The sequence below is a fragment of the Enhydra lutris genome, unplaced genomic scaffold, assembly GCF_002288905.1.
Source record: "Enhydra lutris kenyoni isolate GAN:26980312 unplaced genomic scaffold, ASM228890v2 scaffoldscaffold3, whole genome shotgun sequence".
Taxonomy (NCBI): domain Eukaryota; kingdom Metazoa; phylum Chordata; class Mammalia; order Carnivora; family Mustelidae; genus Enhydra; species Enhydra lutris.
The window spans coordinates 18,696,828-18,717,396 of NW_019154087.1; the positions used below are offsets into that span (position 1 = coordinate 18,696,828).

The 20,569-nt window shown below is 45.0% G+C and overlaps 1 protein-coding gene across 1 annotated transcript; it reads left to right on the forward strand.

The window, feature by feature from the left end:
• The first annotated feature begins 1,454 nt into the window (after positions 1-1,454).
• On the forward strand, positions 1,455-2,273 carry LOC111152628 (neurogenin 2). The gene has a single exon (XM_022511166.1). It carries the CDS (start codon positions 1,455-1,457, stop codon positions 2,271-2,273), a length of 819 nt encoding a protein of 272 aa, XP_022366874.1.
• The last annotated feature ends 18,296 nt before the right edge of the window (positions 2,274-20,569 follow it).

The window sequence follows — 20,569 nt, forward strand, 5'->3', positions numbered from 1 at the left end:
AGAAGGTAGCTGCTTTCCCCGGCATTCTGACCCTTATTAACTAATTCCTCGGATCCCGAGGTCCGGGAGCTGAAAGGCCGGGCAGCGCCTGGTACTGCGCGAGAGCGCACGCCAGGGCGGGGGTGGGGGGCGGGGGGTGCGGTCCCAAGGACGGGGGCGGGGGCGGTAGCCTGGGTCTCCCCAACGGCCCCCGGCGCCCCGGCCCCTAATGAGCGGCTGAAAGGGAGCCGGCTCCGGTGCGCGTGGCTCGCAGGCCTCCCGGAGTCCGGGGCGCCGTGATTGGCCAGCTGCGCCTCGCGACCTCCATTCATTAATAAATTAGCGGCACGCTCCAGCCGAGCGCGAGCCACCAATCACAATGGGCAGCGGCGGCGACAACAGCCGCAGCTTGAGCTGAAGCCGCCACCGCGGCTTCAGCCGCTCCGACCGCAGCCTCGAGCTCCAACAGGAGCTTTAGAACCATTTTATGCTGATTAGATAAAGGGGGAAAAGAGGCGGGGGCGATGGGAGGAGGAGGATGGATGGCAGGGCCGGGGAGGGGGGAAGTGGGTGAAGAAAGAGAAAGAAATGAATGATGATAATGCAATGAAAAGAATAAGCAGGGGGAGGGAAAAGCGGGGGAGAAGGGGGGGCCGCACCAGGGGGGGGGGGGGGCGGCGGCCGGGGGTGGGGGGGGGAGCTGGGGGCCCCGGGGGCAGATCTGATTGTTTTCTTGGTGGTATATAAGGGGTTTTAAGGAGAGTCGTGTGCCAGACACGCAGCCACTGAACCACAAGCAGCTTCGCTTTAACTGGAGTGCCCGGGAGTCGCGTGCCAGGAGCCGCACGGCCGAGGACTGACTGACAGACAGACACGCACCACCACCACAACACACGAGATCCAGGCGGATCGCCGCGGCCGCCGGGGCTCTTGGCAAACTCGTCCGTCGGATCGGTCCCCCGTGGAGCCGCACCGGAGCCGCTGTTTTCAAGCGAGGAGGAGGACGCAGCGCTGCGCTCCCGGCGGCGCGGAGAATCGCTTCAGCACACGCCAAAGTACTAGCGACCCTGAGATTCATTTAGGGAGCAAACTACGTAAGTATCCTCTCTGGGGCTTCCAGCTTGCACGGGTGTTTCCGGCACCCGGTTCCACCACGTCCGAATGCCCTTTGCTCTCGTAGAATCTTTGTCCCGGGGGTCGCTGTCCCTTTCCGGACTTCTACACATCCCTGAGGTCGGCCCGCCGAGTGCGGGGGGGCCCGGTTGGCTGGCGGCGGGATCACAACGAGGGGCTTCTCAGGAGCTTGGAGAGCACTGGCGGGGTTTTCTTCCTAACTACGTTCTTCCTTGGCGCGGTTCCGAACCAGTCCGCGCGGGTGCGCGCAGGAGTACTTCCCACTGACACCGAGAACGTGCCTTGGCCTCTGTATTTACAGCTCATTTGGTTCTTTCTCCCTCCCCGCTCTATTCGGTAGGATGTTTGTCAAATCCGAGACCTTGGAGTTGAAGGAGGAAGAGGACGTGCTGGTGCTGCTCGGCTCGGCCTCCCCCGCCTCTGCTGCCCTCACCCCGTTGTCGTCCAGCGCGGACGAGGAGGAAGAGGAGGAGCTGGGCGCGTCGGGCGCGGCGCGCCGGCCGCGCGGGGCCGAGGGCGGGCCGGGTGGGCTCGGCGGCTCTCCGGCCGGAGCCGAGGGCTGCCGGCCCGCGCGGCTGCTGGGTCTGGTGCATGAGTGCAAGCGGCGCCCCTCCAGGGCGCGAGCCGTTTCCCGCGGCGCCAAGACGGCCGAGACGGTGCAGCGCATCAAGAAGACCCGTAGACTGAAGGCTAACAACCGTGAGCGCAACCGCATGCACAACCTCAATGCCGCGCTGGACGCGCTGCGCGAGGTCCTCCCCACGTTTCCCGAGGATGCCAAGCTCACCAAGATCGAGACCCTGCGCTTCGCCCACAATTACATCTGGGCGCTCACCGAGACCCTGCGCCTGGCGGACCATTGCGGGGGTGGCGGCGGAGGCCTGCCGGGGGCGCTCTTTTCCGAGACTGTGTTGCTGAGCCCGGGAGGCGCTAGCGCCTCCCTGAGCAGCAGCGGAGACAGCCCGTCGCCTGCCTCCACCTGGAGCTGCACCAACAGCCCGGCGCCGTCCTCTTCGGCGTCCTCCAACTCCACCTCCCCCTACAGCTGCACTTTATCTCCTGCCAGCCCGGCGGGTTCAGACATGGACTATTGGCAGCCCCCACCTCCCGACAAGCACCGCTACGCACCTCACATCCCCATAGTCAGGGACTGTATCTAGAACGGCCCTCCTTGCTACCCGCTCCAGGCCTTAGTAGGTTCCCGTTCTTGTCCCTGACCAAGCCCTCCTCCCACCCCTCTCCTGTCCCCACTTCTATATGCCCCGGAAACCATCTCACTTTACGGGGCAGATGTAGGCATTCTGAATCCTGGGTTGTTTGCTGCATTCCTTGGCTAAGGGTTTCCTTCCTTCAGACGGTCTCTAATTTATTGACGGTGTGATGGAGCTTATTGTCAAAGAGGATGGTAGAATTTGGGGGGGGGCGTTTCTACGGCTAGAAAGATGCTGGAAAGCGACGAAAGTGGCATGTCTAAAGAGTTTGCAGAGCGGACTGACGCTCCTCCCCCCTCTCTCTAACACCAGAGGGACTCGGAGCAGTTCGTGTGAATCTCCCAGGGGGAATGCAACTGGTTCCTCTGATCTCTTCACCTTTGCTTCTACATAGAGATGTTAATGTCGAGTAGAAACAAATGTATCTTAGCATCTGAATGATTTTACCGGTAATAATATTATCCACAGATTTGCAATGGCTGGCATCTGCTTTATTCCCATTGCTGTCTGAGGGCTGTGGGAATTTCACCTGTCAAACCAAACTTTCCCTCTCTGATGTGCACTTTGTTCTGTTTCCCAGATTCGTCACAATGCCTATTGTCCCGTTCTTCTCTTTCCTTTTTCTTCTCCATTTTGCCATCTGTCTCTTATGATTTATAAGGGGAAAAAAGTTGTTTTGTTAGAGGGCCAGGTTAGAAGTCATTGTATAATTTGTAGGCTTTGTAATGATTGAATGCAAGCGTGGAAATTTAGGCTGAACTCTCTATCAAAAGGAAAAATGTGGAGGAAAAGGGAAAAATCGGGAGGGAGGATTGTTTCATGCATTATTTATCTCGACCTTTTAGGGGAGAAGGAACTCCCCCATTCTTTCAAGAGATTAAAAATAAATCAACAGACTGAAAACCTGAGCAGACACGGAGCATTATCAGGATCAGCCACACACGTGTTCCCTTCTATTTATTATAAAGAAAATTTTCATGGGAAAAGTATGTATTTTTTGTATATTTTACAGAGTTTATTCTAGTATGTATTTACACCTTGAACAAAAATTGTTCTTGTGATTAAACTATAAATAAAATATATAATTTTCATAATTTTTGTGTGCTGTATTCTAACTTTTCCCTGCTTTTGTGGTTTTTAGAAGAATGTGTTGTGCTTTTCTGAAATTCTCCCTGTAGCAGATTGAGATAGAGTAGTTGTATTTTTCATCAGTGTTTGTGTGTAGAATTTCACTGACATATAAAATCTAAGAGATCACAAGAAGCTGAGTCATATTTGAGACACTAATACTGACATCAGAGTTAACTGCATACAAACAAAACTTGATTTTTAAGAGTGAACAAGATCAGTAAAAAAAGGGGGGATAGAATTAGAAGATAATTAAATCATGATAAGTTCCAAAGTTCAGAAACGTTGATGTAAAAAAAAAAAAAATAGTGGAGCTGAAGTTTCTTGTTAGAATGTGTAGAAATGTGTTCTTACACTTAGAGTTTCAATTATCACCTGTAAATTGTAGGGACTGGACAGTGATTTTCAAGGTCCCTTCCAACTCTAACATCTATGATGTATTTATAATTCATTATTGGAAGCTGATTTTGTATTAGCCATTTTAACAAACTTGTTGGTTTTAAAAGCAAACTCCTGGAGAATATATATTCAGAGTGAGCTGGGATAAAATTGTGTCTGTGGGAAATAGCTAAGCTTTCCATTTTTGTTAAAATAATCACATAGTCAAAACTTCTTCAGAGGGAAAGCAAAAGTGGTTTCCTAATCTCCCAAACACATAGCTCTACAACTTGTACTTCAATTTCCAAAGCAGAAATGAATAGCACCATGGGTCAAAGATGACCAAGTGAAGGTTGATCACATCCTAGGGTTAAGCCCCTTCCTTGGTGGAGGGTGTCCACTGGAGGACACAAGCTTTAAAAAAAAAAAAATCAGCTTAGCAAAGAAATGTTGGTTGCTCATGCCTCCCTGCAGCCTCCCCCTCCGCCCCGCACCCCCATGAACTTCATATTTGCTTCTGGTTTGGGCTAAATCTTCCACTCCTCTGCATTAAGCAATGATAATTTCTCCTGAGATAGCTATCTGAAACTACTCCTCTTCTTTATCCAAGTACAAAATATTAAGTGTTTAATATCTTAATAACCTTTTATTTTTAATCAAAGGAAGAACCAAGCCAAGGGTTTGCTTTGTTTTGATTTCATAGCTGGATATAAAAGAGACTTGTTGGAAAACTCTTCTAATTTAAAGATCTTGTTATTCCTAGCCTCTCTTGATGATGTGATATGAGGAGGCAATGCTATATCTTTAATATTCACATCTATGTTTCTAATATTTAAAAAGCTAAGCCAGGAAGTAAGACAATTTTAGTAGGGTAGAACGTCAGTTTTAATACCAAATAATTGTTCTAGTGATGATGCTTATAACGATATATGGTGCTTCTTTTGGAAATTTGCCAAAGAAACATGTCATGGCACAGGTCCGTAGAGACAAACCCTCAGGGGCAGTTAGGCTCCCAAGACTATGGGAAACCTCAATTGGTGGGGTGATCCCGTAAACGGGTGACCCTAATAGTTTAGTTGGAGAGGCATGGATGGCGAGACAGTCCAGTAAGCGCAGCTTTGAGTAAGCGCAGTACAGCCAACAACTGAGCCCTCTCTTTAGCTGAATCGAGCAGCCACCCGTACACAGGACCCGAGACACGTTTAGCAGGAGCTTGTGGGTCCCCACACACATCCGCAGCATGTCATACACGGGGGCAATTCCGTCTACCATTTGTAACCTACTCAGGCTCTCCCTTCCTCCTGTAGAGCAGACCTTATTTTACACTAAATCGGTGCAATGATTTTTGATGGCGCCCAGTCTCTTTTCGCGGTTACGGATGATCTTTCTGCCTCATTTCGCGCTGGATGTCGCGCAGCAGCTTCCACAGCCCGTGGGCTGAGGCCCAGCCGTCCTTTCCCCTCCTCTGTAAGAATGAGAATTACAGGGTTGAGGCCGCTGCTTCTGCAGTGGGGATTAGAGTCGCTCTTGTATTTTTTCCATTTCCTCTCCACGTTGTGACCACGACAGGAAGAGCTCGGTCTGCACGGAGCGGGCTGGTGGGCGGCTGAGCAGCCATTCCCTCTCTGGCAGCTCTCTGGTGAAGAACGTTTCAAACGAGGCCAAGGAGACGTTCTTCCGATGACAGCCCCACACCGCCAGAGTTGCTAGATCTTTCCAGCGCCTGCGAGTGCGCTGCGCGTGTTTACCTAAGGGCTGAGAGGTGCGACCGTCGGTCCCGTCCTCTTTGGAAACTTCGCTTCGACGCCGTCAGGGTTCCCGCACTGGTTGATTTATTGGTTCTGAACTGCCCCAGGCCTTGTTACCGGACTAATTTCTCCTTCACCAGATTTTAAATAAATCCAGCTGAGGGCCAATAAGGAGGGGGAAAAAAGCAGCAGAAAGACGGGCTGCTAACTGCTGGGCCCACCGCGGGACCCCGGCCCAGGCTCAGCAGAGGCGGGAGTGGGGAGCAGGGCTAAGGAGCCCGGAGTCCGGCCGCACCTGAGCAGGGGTCGGGTGGGCGCCCTCCGGGGCCGAGCCTTGCAGGCCGGGCTGAGGCGAGGACAGCAGGCGGCCTTGTCCCGCAGAGAGCGAGGTTCCAGTCGGTCCTTCCCTGAGTTTAGCCCGATTACGCATGAAGGACATCTGGGCCCAAGGCCCGCTGTAGCTGCGCACACCAGCCGGTGCAGGGGGCAGGGGCCCCTGGCTGCGGCGGGCCAGGCCTGCGGGAGAGGCTGGGAGCTGTGAGCCCCCCACCCGCCTCGCCCTCCGCTTGCAGTTCGCCGGGTGCACCCCCTGCATTGCACAGCCTTGGGCAGGTTGTGACTTCTGGGCACCGACACCTGGAACCCGTTAAAAGCGCCTCCTCCTCATGCTCAGCCTCCCCCTGCCCCCCGCGCCCCCTCAGCTCTAGGGCTCCCAGGCGAGCTTTGAATGTATTAATTAAATAAAGCAGGCAGCCCTTGAATCGAACCGATGCAGGGCGCTCCCGGGAGCGTGAAAGTCCCGGCCTCCGAATCCGCAAAAGAAAATGTGTGAAAAGAGAATTAGTGAAATTAGGCTAGACCAATAAAACGTGAGGGCTCCGGCACCCCCCCCCCTTCTCGCTCCCCCAGCCTGGGGCTAGAAGGGCTATCTGGTCTGATCTATTGTTTCCCTCCCTGGCAGGGGGTTCATTGTGTGATAAATAATTCCCCTTCCATTTTATTCTTTAAAAAAGGGGGGTATTTGCATAATCACTGCTTTGATGTGGCCAGAATTCGGAGGCTTGGTCTCCCCAAGTCTACTATTGGTAGCGAAGCAACAAAGCTCGATCCAGATCTTTCACTTCGCTAACAGTGTGTGGGGCAAATTGTCGGAACGGCAGCGTTAAGCTCCTTTTTTAAAGGATCCATTTTAATGATGAAACCTAAGGAATGTCAAAAAATGGGGGGTGAAAACCGAGGGTTCTCACCCCACTACTTCTCCCTCTCCTTTAGTGTTCATTGTTCTAGGCAGTTTTTCCCCAAAGCCTTTGGGGGGGTGTGTTGGGGGGATGCGCCTTCCTTAGGGCCGCCCCACGTGGCACGCAGTGGGCACCGGCAAGGTCTGCCCGGGTAGGGAGGAGCGAGGACTGCAGGAGGGGTTCTCTTGCACCCCCCCACCCCACTTCCACGGTTTTCTTTCCTCAGTTTGGTTTATCCAGCCTGGATGAGCTCCTCTTACGAAGGACGCTGAAGTGAGTTTGCTCTTTAGTCCCCGAATCGAATCCGAGGGGGTCTCCTGGGAACGCAACTTGGGGGCAGTTTCAGATGGTCCCCGATGAGAGAGAGGAGCAAAGAAATTCAGTCATCCGGAAAGCAGAACGGGAAAGCCAGTGCGGCCGAAGCTATTATTTCCTTGCAAGGTGGCGCTAGTTGGGAGGATGGAGTGGGAAAGGGTCCTGATGGTGTGTGCACTACAACAAATGACTCCCCCCACCACCCCGCCCCTTGGTGCCAGAGGGAGGGCGATGGGAGTGCTCCTGTCTGCCTTTGCTCGCACTCGCCTTCTCCAGCAGCCCAAAGCGCAAAGAGGGGAAAGTCAACTTGGATTATAGACTAGGAACACCCGGTGAAAGGCCCGGGCTCCCTGAGCACCAGGACAGGCGCCAGTTCTGCGCTCCAGCCTGGGTAGGTCTCACCTGCGGGAGAGACGCTCAGCCTCCTGGGATCTGAGCGCTGGAATCTCGCAGAGGTGGGGGTGGGGAATGCAGGCGGGAAAGTGGGATCCGCAGAGCTTTCCTCTCCCTCTTTAGCCCCCGCCTCTCACCGAGCTGACTCCCCGCCATTTTTCAGGTGTTCTACAAGCTTTTGGACGTAGAGCTTCACTGGTGGTTAGCTCATCATCAATTCTCTTTTTACTTATTTTTCCCTTTTACTTTTCAAGACTGTAACTGTGTAAGCATTAGGATTTCATGTCAAGATTCTCACGAAACAAAAATCGTATTACTTAAGAAAGAAAAGGACTTAGGATCTAAGTAAGGTTCCTCCCCAAAGAAGCATACTTTTAATTTTGATTGGACTTTGGGGAGAGTGCTTTAGATTCACGTTCGATGGTATCCTCTGCAGACAGTAGTGTACATTGAATTCCAGGGATGTAGGAAATCAAGATACAAAAAGTTAAATTTATTTCAAGGACCCATCTCCGAGGGAGGCCGTTTGGACTGTAACCCGGGTTTCAAAAATTCAGAAACGAGTGTATTTCTTCTCTGATCATGTTGAATTGCAGAGCAGGCGGGGTCACCAACGTCTTTCTTCATCTCTCCTTTCTTTCTGATGATTCCATCATCACCTTCTCTTCTTTCTCTTCACTCCAGTGCCTGGAGGCATACCTGGAGATGTTCAACCCTGGAGCAAAGAATCAAAACTTTCACCTATTTTATTTGATCTAGAAACAATGAAGTGAAAGTGCTGGAGTCCATGTAAAATAAAAACTGGAACCTTCAGCAGAAGCAGAGAGGACTCAGGCTGGTTTCCATGGCAGCAGCTTGCAATAAAGCCTAATTCCTTGTGACAAAGAGGTCATCTTCCTTTTCAAACGTGTTTATGATCCCTTTGTGCATTGTATTTTGGCATAAAAGCTTCTCCGCATGGTCAGGGCTCTGCGGGCAGCTCTATGACTCTCAAGGGGGTTTATTGCCTCCTTGGTCTAAGAAAAGCAGAAAGAAACCCAACTAGTGCCAGTGTGACAAAAGAGTAACCCCACAGGCTTGCTGTTGCTTTCTCTCTGTAATACATAAATCTTGGTATGCACTGAATAATTAAAAATGAGGGATTCTGGGTATAACTTGAATTTGATTTTGTGTTTTTCAACCTTTTATATCCACTGAAACACCACATCCAAACAAATACAAGAAAACTTACCGAGTGTGAGGATATGGTTCATTTTTTTCTTGACTTGCTTTCCAGATAAGAAATCAGAAATTTCGTAAGAAATAAGAAATTTCAGAAAAGAAATAAAATGCTGTTAAAACCTTGAATATACCTTTGAAACTATGTGCAGAAAAGTCTAGCCATAACTTTAGATAAGTATGGTATTAATGCATTCATACTTCTTTTCATATCACAATGCCTAGAACATGATCAAAGAAATTTTTTAAAAATCAAACTAATTTTATTTTCTTTAACTCTCAAACTGCCATGGCAGGAACTTGGAAATAGACAAGGAGGAAGACATGATTTTGCTGGTGGAGCAGTAAAGCATCCTGATGCCCTGAGTTCAAACCTAGTGTTTCTCTTGAGTTGGAAGAAAATGAGTCACCATGTCCAATGCAGTGGGTATGTGCACAGGCAAGCCTTTACTGAGCTCTTGTTGGCATTTGCAAAAGAAGTTCCTATCCTTTTCAGGGGGACTGAAGAGTCCATCCGACAATGTCTTCAGTCTGGGAAGTTCAGAAAGAGTTCAGTGAAAAATGAGGTGGTTTTTGTTTTTGCTTTTTTTGTGTGTGATCAAATAATTTAAAAAAGCCTTCAGTTCTACTTGAGTAAAACTGTTCTAGAAATGTAGACTATTCTGCTCTCCTATACTGGGGAGAGATTTCTAGACTTCCTAGAGCTTTTTCAAAGCCAAAGTCTTCTGAACAATAGCAGATGAAACTGACTTGATGAAGGCCCCAGCCAGTGGTTCCCTCCACAACTTCACATTGCTCTGAATCTCTTGGACACTCATGTCTTCCATAATAACATGTGTAAGATGATAATGATGATAAGACATTACAAAACAGACTGGAGCAAACCTCTAGGGTGGCACCTGCTGGGTATAGCTCTCCAGGTAATTGCTGCTTCTGTATCTTTCTACCTAAAAGAGACCAGAATTCAATTTTCTTCAAGGGCTCCCTTTTTCTACCCCTACAAATTAAGTGATATTATAAGACCCCTTGTAGGGGACTAGAAGGAAATTGTTCATAAACATTAGGCTTCTCAACTTTTTGGTATTCACAATACCATTTTGAATTTTAGAATTTTTTTTTTTTTTTTTAGATTTTATTTACTTACTTGTCAGAGAGAGAGAGAGCAAGCACAGGCAGAGGGAGAAGCAGGCTCCCTGCCGAGCAAGGAGCCTGATGCGGGACTGGATCCCAGGACACTGGGATCACGACCCAAGCCGAAGGCAGCTGCTTAACCGACTGAGGCACCCAGGCATCCTAGATTTTTTTTTTTTAATTTTAGAAATTTTGGTAGTATGTTTTAAGGGATTAGGACTCTCAAAGCAACATTAAACAAGGCAGCTATGGATTATTCCACAGAGCATCCTCACTGCTTCTCACAGAAACTGTAACATTCCCAGCTGCACCCTTCAGCATTGTATCATTGTTTGAGGAGAACTATTTTTGTCCTGACAGTGCCTCCGGTGTACACTGGCCATTATTCCTGCCTGTTCCAAGAAACACAGTTTCAGTGGTACTATCTTCACACTACTCTGCAACTCTTATTTAAAACCTGTCATTTCATTTCCTTCCATCTGACAAAACACTGCTGCCAGACATCGTGGAGGATGTGCCTAGTCTCCACCAATAACTGATGTCCAAGCCCTACTGTTAACTGATGCTCTAGCCCTACTGGGCATGCTCAGGCCCTTTACTGCTGGCTCCCCCCCGCCACCGCCCCGCCATCTCTATCTTCCTCTTCTTTTGAGATGGTGAGGACAAAATATTAAAGCTGGTTGGGCTGTTGAGTGACCATATAAAGAACAGTGGTCCTCAAGAGTCACCTGAAGTCACAGTGGGTGTTGAGTGAGGGAGGAAAACTTGTGAGTTAAAAGCGACTAGGAGAGGCTTCTGGATGGCTCAGTTGGGCCTCTGACTCTTGATTTCAGCTCAGAGCTCTGATGGAGCCCCATTGTGGTCTCCATGCTGGGCAGGGAGCCTGCTTTAGGATCTCTCCCTCCCTCTGCTTCTTCCTCCCCCTGCATACCTGCTCTCTCTCTCTCAAATAAATATACATTAAAAATAAATAGATAGATAGATAGATAGATAAATAAATGCCACCAGGACTTGGTGGTTATTATTGTATTATAACAGCCCACTCTGATTAAAATGAGTGTGTGTTTATTTGAGACCTGTATAATTTATTTGTAGCAAGAAAAATGCTTTTAGCTGACTAAAATTTGGTGGCTTATCTCTGAAAAATTTGAAGATTCTCCTTTTTTTATTTTAAAGATTTTTTAATAAAGGATTTTATTTATTTATTTGACAGAGAGAGAGACAGCGAGAGAGGGAACACAAGCAGGGGGAAGTGGGAAAGGGAGAAGCAGGCTTCCCGCTGAGCAGGGAGCCCAATGCGGGGCTTGATCCCAGGACCCTGGGATCATGACCTGAGCCAAGGCACCTGCTTAACAACAGAGTCACACAGGCGCCCCTATTTTAAAGATTTTATTTATTTATTTGAGAGAGAGAGAGAGCACAAGAAGGGGGAGCTGCAGAGGGAGAGGGAGAAGCAGACTTCCCACCAAGCAAGGACCTGATCAGGCCCAGGACCCTGAGATTATGACTTGAGCTGAAAGCAGACGCTTAACCTGCTGAGCCACCCAGGCACCCTGAAGATTCTCTTATAAAAGCCATTTTAATTTTAATTTTGGGTCATGAAGAAAAGTTTTCATTCCTTTGACTCTGCAGCCTAAAAGTGATTTTTAAAATCACCTTAACCATTTTGTAAGTGTACAGTCTAATAGTTTCATGTATATTCACATGGTTGTGCAAGTACCTTCCAGAACTTCTCATTTTGCAAAACTGAAACTCTGTAGCCAATAAATAACAACTTCCTATTTTCCTTACTCTGACAACCACTATTCTTTCTCTTTCCATGAATTTGACTACTCGACCTACCTATATAATAAAAGCTGTTTTCATTTTTGAAGCATGTGTTGTCTCCAACCCTACTTTTCTCTATCTCATTTTAATAAACTTTAATTTTATTTCTCCACACTGCTGATGTAAAAGTGAACATTGTATAAAGTTCTATCATTTACCACACCTGCCTTTTCTGCTACGTTGTGGGAAATAATTAATGATATGGAGCTGTACTCTCCTTTGTATAATGTTGGCTGATTGAGGGCAATTTTACAAGAGGGTACCCATTAACGGGGTAACTGCCCCTCTTGAATGAAGCCACCTATTCTTGAGAGAGCCCTGAAGGTGATTACGTTTTTGTCTCATTCTATCCAGAATGTGATTCAGGTGGTTTGATAAGTTCTGGAGGTTCCTTTGAAGAGTAGAGTGATTCCTGGGACACTATGGATAAAACTCACTGTGATAACGTCTTTTGATCCTATTGTACCCAACCCTATAAGGGGACACATGGTTAAACAAACATGTTTAACTGAAGTACTGTAATTAACTTATTAACTCAGAGTATATGTGATGAGGCTTTTCCATTTTGGAGAAGCCAGAGCTCTGGATTGAGTCAAGAGGCTGAATTCCTGGTGAGAGTTCTTTTCTGTTACTGAGTGACTACATGACCATTAGTAAGTCCCTTAGCCTGATTTGCCTGTGGTAAGAGGGGGTATGTCCAAAGCCTCTTCTTGGTCCAATTTTCAAAGATCGTATAAGATACAATAGATTTGCTTTTAGAAACACTTTTGGATACACCCTAACAGTTTTATCTTGATATGTTTTTAGAAAGATTTACTTTAAAAAGAGCCAGATTGATTTCCAAAAATAGATGGGGGAACCAAATTTTAAGATACCTTTAATAAATGTGTCTTTGAAAATGGAAACTAGAGGCTTGAGGAAGACAACTGAGAAGTCCCTCAAGCTGGGCTAGTATTTAACATTGATGCATAAGACTTGCCACGCACCTTGAGTCCGATCTTGTGTTTCATTCAGCACTTGCACTGAACAGAAGCCAGTCATTTTAGGTGGGGGAGAAAAGCAAACCTTTCAAAAAAGATTGCTGTCTTTTAAGCTGCTTCCAGGCAGTGGATGACTATTTCTTTTATTCAGAGACTCATATTCCTTCATCTGCCTTCTTTATTTCTCATCTTTAAAGGCGTCTCTTGATTTGGCCATCATGGATCTATAAACACATCCCACAAGTAATTTAAAATTGTTCTTCTTGGGGCAAAAACAGATTAAGTCTCAGGTCCCGAAGAATAGCTCTGCTCTCGCCATTTTAATAAAGAAGAGTTGGACCAGGGCTGATGGCATATTTACCTTCATGAGCTAAGAAAAAAAAGGGAGGGGGGAGAGAAAAAGAAAAAAAAGTTAATTACTGCTCCGAGCAAGTTAGTCTGGCTGTCCTGAGCTGTCTTTTATTAGTTGTCCCCTTCATTAATTTCCCTCACTGGATTTGCTGCTAATAGCTGCTTGGTCCCAGTCAGCTCAAAGCCGCATCTGTGCCATTGAGCAGAAAAGTAGGAGCCTGGCCAAAGGGGGATAGAGATGGGGTGAGGGAGACGCTATTTTCAAATCAACTCTTATTAACATGATGGTCTGGTTTGCTGAAGAGGGGAGAAGGCAGGCCTCAGAAGAGAGGGAGTGGAACCTGAAGGAGCCAGCCTCAAGCCTGGCAGCTGGGATTTTTACTTCTCTCCTGTGAGCTAGCGTTCACCTAGCACCGACTTACCCATCCTGACTTTTCTTACACTTATTACCAACAAATAATGTATTTTGTGTTTTGCTTACATTGTCTTCCTTCATTAGAATGCAAGCTCCAGGAGGACAAGTGTGTGTGTGTGTGTGTGTGTGTGTGCATGCTTTGTTCAGTGTTATCTCCATTACCTGTAACACTGCCTCCCACACAGTAGGAGCTCAATAAATATTTGTCATGCTAATGCTGATGAAGTCATTTTTTATAGACAAAGAACAGTCAGTTCTAAATCTCTTATTTACATGCATACTCAATGAAGACACATCTTGGTGTCCCTCTTTCTTTTTCTTTGATAAGAAGAAAGAAGTTTTTCTCAAATGTTAACCTTTCCCCCAACTTCTGTCATAGATGTGGTCATAAATGGATCTGCCTAAATAAAAACTTTTCTTCCTCATCCAGTAGTTCATCTTTTCAAGCTGCATCTAGGCTCTTCCAGAGCTGAGAAAAGCATACTTGCAACGATACTGTGAAGTATTGTGGATGTGGTACAAGTTAGGGGGTGAGAATATATTCTTTTTTTAAAAAAAATTTATTTATTTATTTGAGAGAAAGAGAGAGCACGAGCAAGGGCAGAGAGAGAGAGGGAGAAGCAGTCACCCTTGCTGAGCAGGGAGCCCGATGTAGAGCTCAGTTCCAGGACCCTGGGATCATGACCCGAGTGGAAGGCAGACACCCAACACAGTGAGCCACCCAGGTGTCCCCCCCAAACTAAACTGAGTCTGTTGCAGCCAGTTTGGCACTAGTCTGGGATGGGCATTCAGGAACCGAGGAGTAAGACGATGAATACAAATATGAAGGATTATTTCCAGATGGCCTTGGTTAAGCTACGTGCATATAATTTGGGAGGGTTCTTTGGCAAGAGGCTTGAATTAGCTATGGTCATGCTTCCCATGTACATTATTCCCGGGAAAGTCTGCCTTAAGCAAAACTGGAAAGAGGTAAATTGTCCATAATATTTTAGTAGATGAAAATGTCAAGTTGTAGAATATTATGTATGGAATCATCCAATCTTTTTTTTTTTTAATGGAGAACTTTTTTTATTCATGTGTGTTCCACAGCCTTCCAGCTAAGAGTACATCAGGGCTAGGCAAATGGCACAAGAATATAGCCCAGGAGCCCTGGCCATCTGGAAAAACAGAACAGTTTCTAAATCTCCTTATGCTCCCCAGTTAAGGGAGACCACTAGAACACACCAGGCACTTGGCATTTGAGGATTTAGCCTTCACAGTTCCATCATCTGGGAATGAGTCCAAGGGTTCAAGACGTTTTTGAAACCTAAGTGCTATGAGCCTGGAGTGTGGACAAGTCGCCGAGCTGATGAAGAACAGACCCACTGTCAACACAGCCTTGTTATCTTCTACCTGTCTCCACAGGTCGGGAGACTACTTGGAACTATAACCACACATCTGAAAAGTCACAAAGAACCAGATGATGTACTGCCCATGAACGTCAAGAGGAACTGGAAATCAACTGGTTCCATACACAGACAAGTTTGTTTCAGGAAAAGGGACCAAAGCACAGAAGTAGAGGATAAGAACCTTTTCAGATGATAACCATACCCTCACGATAATATACCCTCTATGTGGATCTACCTATTATGGTCACAAACACCCTGACCCTACATCAAGCATACACAAAAAGGACATGACATACACCTTAGCAAAGGGAAGGCACACAAGTTGAGTAGGTGACTAGAAAGCAATGAGGGAGAACTAAACTTAAAAAAAAAATTCCAAGTTACCTTCAACAGTAATGTGTTTCCAGAACAAGAAAATGTTTTTAATGACATTTAATGACATTCTGTACCCCTTCTTTACCAACTGCAAGCTATCACACCCCTTTCTAAAACTTTCCAAAACTGTACCACACAGGTACACATTCACATCCTGTGCTTTGGATCTGCCCCTCAGGCCACTTTAGCCAGCCATTTCTCCAGATCCTGGATGTCGGTAGAGTCAGCGTCCCCTCTTCATACCCTTGGCACTGAACTCCAGGAACTCTGCTTGAGGGACAACTGTGAGAACTGTAATTCTTTGCCTTTCCTTCACAGCTGAGCGGGAGAGGGCAGGTAGGTGGGGGTGGGGTGGGGTGTGGTAGTGCTGGAACTGTCCAGTGTGCTGAGGACAGCAGAACAAGTGGCTAGAAGGCCGAGTTCTTTCTCAAGCTGCTGCAGAATTAACTTTGTGGATTGTAATGCCTTGCTCAATGCAGGCATGGAGTCGTCCAATCTAAACTAAAATATCAACATATTTTTATCTATACCCACTTGTTCTTACAAACATGGAAAACCATATGAAGGAATATGCACCAAATAATAATGGTAGCCGTAGAGGAATGGGATTGGATTGGTGGAGTAAGGGAGGCCCTTTTCCTTCGTACTATATATAATAGGGTATAAAATTTTCTAAGTTTGTATCACCCAGGTAATTAAAAATAACCAATTAACACATGAAATATGGTCAAGACAAGCCTCCTAAAGTTCTGTCAGGGTGTATATTTGGCACTCGCCAGTTTGGGGTATGACTCCTTTCTTTAAACCAGGCTTTACTTTGCTTTAACAATAAACAAAGGGGTAGCAATTTCAGGACACCAAGGGATCTGGAGACCATCATCGGGTAAATTGCTGTCCTTTTATTTCCTGCCTCTCAGTAGATTAAACCAATCAGTTTCAGCTCCTTCCTTGGGAAATTTCTTTCTTTCTTATCTATCTAAGCAAATCTAGACTCTCCAATTGGGTTTGCCCTTAACCTGGCATCTGCTTCAAAGTCACCTTAAAGTCATCTTAATGCTTCTGCTCAGGCAAATAAGATTGACAATGGAAACATCTAATCCTCACTTCATTTCCTTGTTTGAGTCAAGGTGACGCTTGGTTCTTTTTCAGTATCAACATTAAATAGTAAGCTGGTATAATTTCTGGAGAAAAATTACCCAAAGGAACTTGACAAACATTCTATTCTATTTGTTGTTGTGTTGTAAAGTTTTTTTTTTTCTTTCTGAGAAAGATGCACAGTGATCATGGTGAAATTTCACTTAAGTGAAAATAGTTTACAGGGTGCCTGGGTGGCTCAGTGGGTTAAAGCCTCTGCCTTCGGCGCAGGGCATGATCTCAGGGTCCTGGGATCCAGTCCCACATCGGGCTCTCAGCTCAGCAGGGAGCCTGCTTCCCTTTCCCTCTCTCTCTGCCTGCCTCTTTGCCTGCTTGTGATCTCTGTCAAATAAATAAATAAAACCTTTAAAAAATATATCTTCTTTAAAAAAAAAGATTTTATTTATTTATTTGAGAGAGAGAGAGGGAGAGAACAAAAACAGCAGGATGGGCAGAGGGAGAAGCAGACTCTTATAAACAGGGAGCCTGATGCGGGGCTTGATCCCAGGACTCCAAGATCAGGACCTGAGCCAAAGGCGGACACTTAGACTGAGCCACCAAGGCACCCTATTTCATTTCTTTAAAGATTTATTTTTTTGAGAGAGAAGGAGGACATGCACATGAGTGGGAAGAAGGCAGAGCTGAGTGTGGAGCCCCGTGCAGAGCTCTATCTCATGACGCTGAGATCATGACCTGAGCCCAAAGTACAAAGTACAAAGTACAAGAGTCGGTTGCTTAATAGCCTGAGCCACCCAGGTGCCCCTGTTATTTTATTTTTTTTATGCAAAGAAGGAAAAAGTCATTAAATATATTAAGGGGACTTTAGGCCTATGGATGGTAATTTGACCAAAGATCTCCCAGGAGAAGGTGACCATGTATTCAAAACTTCTGGTGCGCTTAAGGTTCCTGATCAGTTGATGATTTGAAAATAAAGCAGGACCATGTGTCGGAAGAAGGTTCTAATAATGGTCTTTTGCTGGGGCAACTGGTAGAGGGGAGAATGAGAATTCCTACAAGCTGAAAAAAGTTCTATCTCTCAAAATATTCAAGGTCTAACAAAAGACTCTCTTGCCTATACTATACTAATGGTTAATGGTTTGATGGTCAAAAGGAATATATTGAAAGAAAAAGCACAGCATTTGTAATGAAAGGGTTTGGGTTCGAGCTCTCTGTGTAATTTTGAGTAAGTTCTTTAGCTTTTCTGAACTCTTGGTTCCACACCTATAAACTATATTTCCAATCACAGGATATTTAGACTATTTCCAGTTTTTCTTTAGTTTGCACATTGCTGTAGTAAATAAGAGCCTTGTAACTAAACTATGTGGGGGCATTAATTTTCTTAAAGTGGAAGAGTGCACAGGAATAAGACATCATGTGTCTTTTTATTCATGTTGACATATCCTCCCAATATATCATTAGATTTAAAGGAGCAGTTTACAATAATGTGTGTAAAATTATCACATAATAGGTAAAATAACAGCTATGTTTCATCATGAACGTACCCCATGTGAAGGCAGTTGCCAAGTTTTTTACATGAATTATTGTGTAAAAACCTCACAATAACCCTTTGATGTAGGCACTATTATTATTTTTGTTTTATAGACAAAGACATTCAAACTTTAAATTTTAATAGTAACCTCTTTGGATTATGAATGTTTAAAAATTTTAACTTTCGTTTATTTGATATTTTCTATTTTTCAACATTGAACACATATTACATTTTTATTTTGGTAAAATATAACATGAAATCTACCATTTTTAAAAAAGATTTTATTTATTTAATTGCGAGAGAGACAGTGAGAGAGAGCATGAGAAGGGAGAAGGTCAGAGGGAGAAGCAGACTTCCCATGAGTTGGGAGCCCAATGTGGGACTTGATCCCGGGACTCCAGGATCATGACCTGAGCCAAAGGCAGTTGCTTAACCAACTGAGCCACCCAGGCGCCCCCAAACCTACCATTTTAACCACTTTCAAGGACAACTAGCAGCATTAAATACCCTCACAATATTGTGCAACCATCCCCACTATCCACTTCCAGAACTTATTCATCATCCCAAACAGAAAGTCAGTACCCATTAAACACAGTTAAATTCCCACTCTTTTAAATCTTTAAAACAAAACCAGAAAGACATAATCTCTATTTCCTTAGCGGCTGATGGTGGAGGTACTTTGTACCAATGAACCATACCAGAACATGGCGACTTTCCTCTTAGTGTCAGGTCTCTAACCTGTTAAAGAAATTGAATGTACATCTTACAAACTACCCACAAAAACAAACAAACAAAAAAAACAAAACAAAAGAAAATTCCAGACGCAGTTAGTTTTTGCCCATGAGTTTTTCCAAACATTTAAGGAAGAAATAACACCAAGTCCACACAAATGTATCCAGAAAATAAAAGAGACTGGAATACTTCTCAGCACATTCTATGAGACAAGGATTGCCCTGATAAAAAAACAGACAAAGACATTATAATAAAAGAAATTTATTTTATTAGATAGCTAGTTTTTATAGCTTAGTTTATTAAGTATTAACTTATTTTGTTTATTAGATAGATAATTAAGGGGGTGCCTTGGTGGCTCAGTCATTAAGCATCTGCCTGCTGCTCAGGTCATGATCCCAGGGTCCTGGGATTGAGCCCCGCATCCAGCTCCCTGCTCCGCAGGAAGCCTACTTCTCCCTCTCCCACTTCCCCCTGCTTGTGTTCCCTCTCTCGCTGTGTCTCTCTCTGTCAAATAATAAAACAAAAATCTTAAAAAAAAAAACAACAGAACGCCTCAAATTTTAGTAAATTGAATCTAACAATATATATAAAAAATACATCAGGATCAAGTAAGGTTTATCCCAAGGGTGCAAAGTTGGCTCAACTTTTGAGTATTCACCAATGTAATTCACCATATTAAGAAACTAAAAAGGAAATTCATATGACCAATAATTGCAGAAAAAACTTTTGACAAAAGTCAACATTAATTCATCAGAAATGTTCCCAGAAAACTAAGAATAGAAAGACATTATGCTGGCAACCCAATAAAGGACCTCAACAAAAACCCTACAGTCATTATAGTTAGTGATAAAAGGCTATATGTTTTCCTTTTAAGATTGGGAACAAAGCAGGGATGCTTACTCTCACCACTTCTATTCAATATTGTACTGGCGTTCCTAGTCAGTGCTAATGGTTAGAAGTAGAAATTCAAGGCATAAAGATTAGAAAGGAAGAAGTAAAATACCACTGATCACTGTTGACAAGATTACCTATTTACAAAAAAGCTACTAGAACCAAGAGAATTGAGTATGACCAGAGGAGATAGGAACATTCTACAGAAGTCAATTATAGATCTTTTTTTTTTTTAACATTTTATTTATTTATTTGAGAGAAGAGAGAGAGCATGAGCGAGGAGAAGGTCAGAGGGAGAAGCAGACTCCCCGTGGAGCTGGGAGCCTGATGCGGGACTCGATCCCGGGACTCCAGGATCATGACCTGAGCCGAAGGCAGTCGCTCAACCAACTGAGCCACCCAGGCGCCCCAATTATAGATCTTTTTAAATCTATTTTTATTATATATACTTTTAGTGATCTCTACACCAAATGTGGGGCTCGAACTCACACCCCAAGATCAAGAGTTTTGTGGTTCACAGACTGAGCAAGCCAGTCACCTCTCTTTTTCTCTTTTTGAGATGAGAACACTTAAGAATTACTCTTAGTAAATTTTAAATATACATATTGTACTATTAACTATAGTCACTATGTTGTACATTAGATCCTCAGAACCTACTCATCTTATAACTTGTACCCTTTTGTCAACATTTCCCCACTTCTCCTACCCCTTAAGCTCCTGGCATCCACATTCTACACTCTGTTTTTATAAAATTAACCTTTTTTTTTTTTTCTTAAGATTCCACATGTAAATGATCACTGTACAACATTTGTCTTTGTCTGGTTTATTTTAGTTAGTGTAATTCCTCCAGTTTCATTTATGTTGTCCCAAATGGCAGGATTTCCTTGAATAATATTGCATTTTCTGTCTCAGATCTTCTTTATCCATTCACCAGTAGACGGACATTTAGGTTGTTGCCATATCTTCACTATTGTGAATAATGCCGCATGGACAAGGGAGTGCAGATATCTTTTTGAGATACTGGTTTCATTTCCTTTGGATATATACCCAGACGTGGGGTTGCTTGATCATATAGCAATTCCATTTTAAATTTTTTTGAAGAGCTTCCATACTT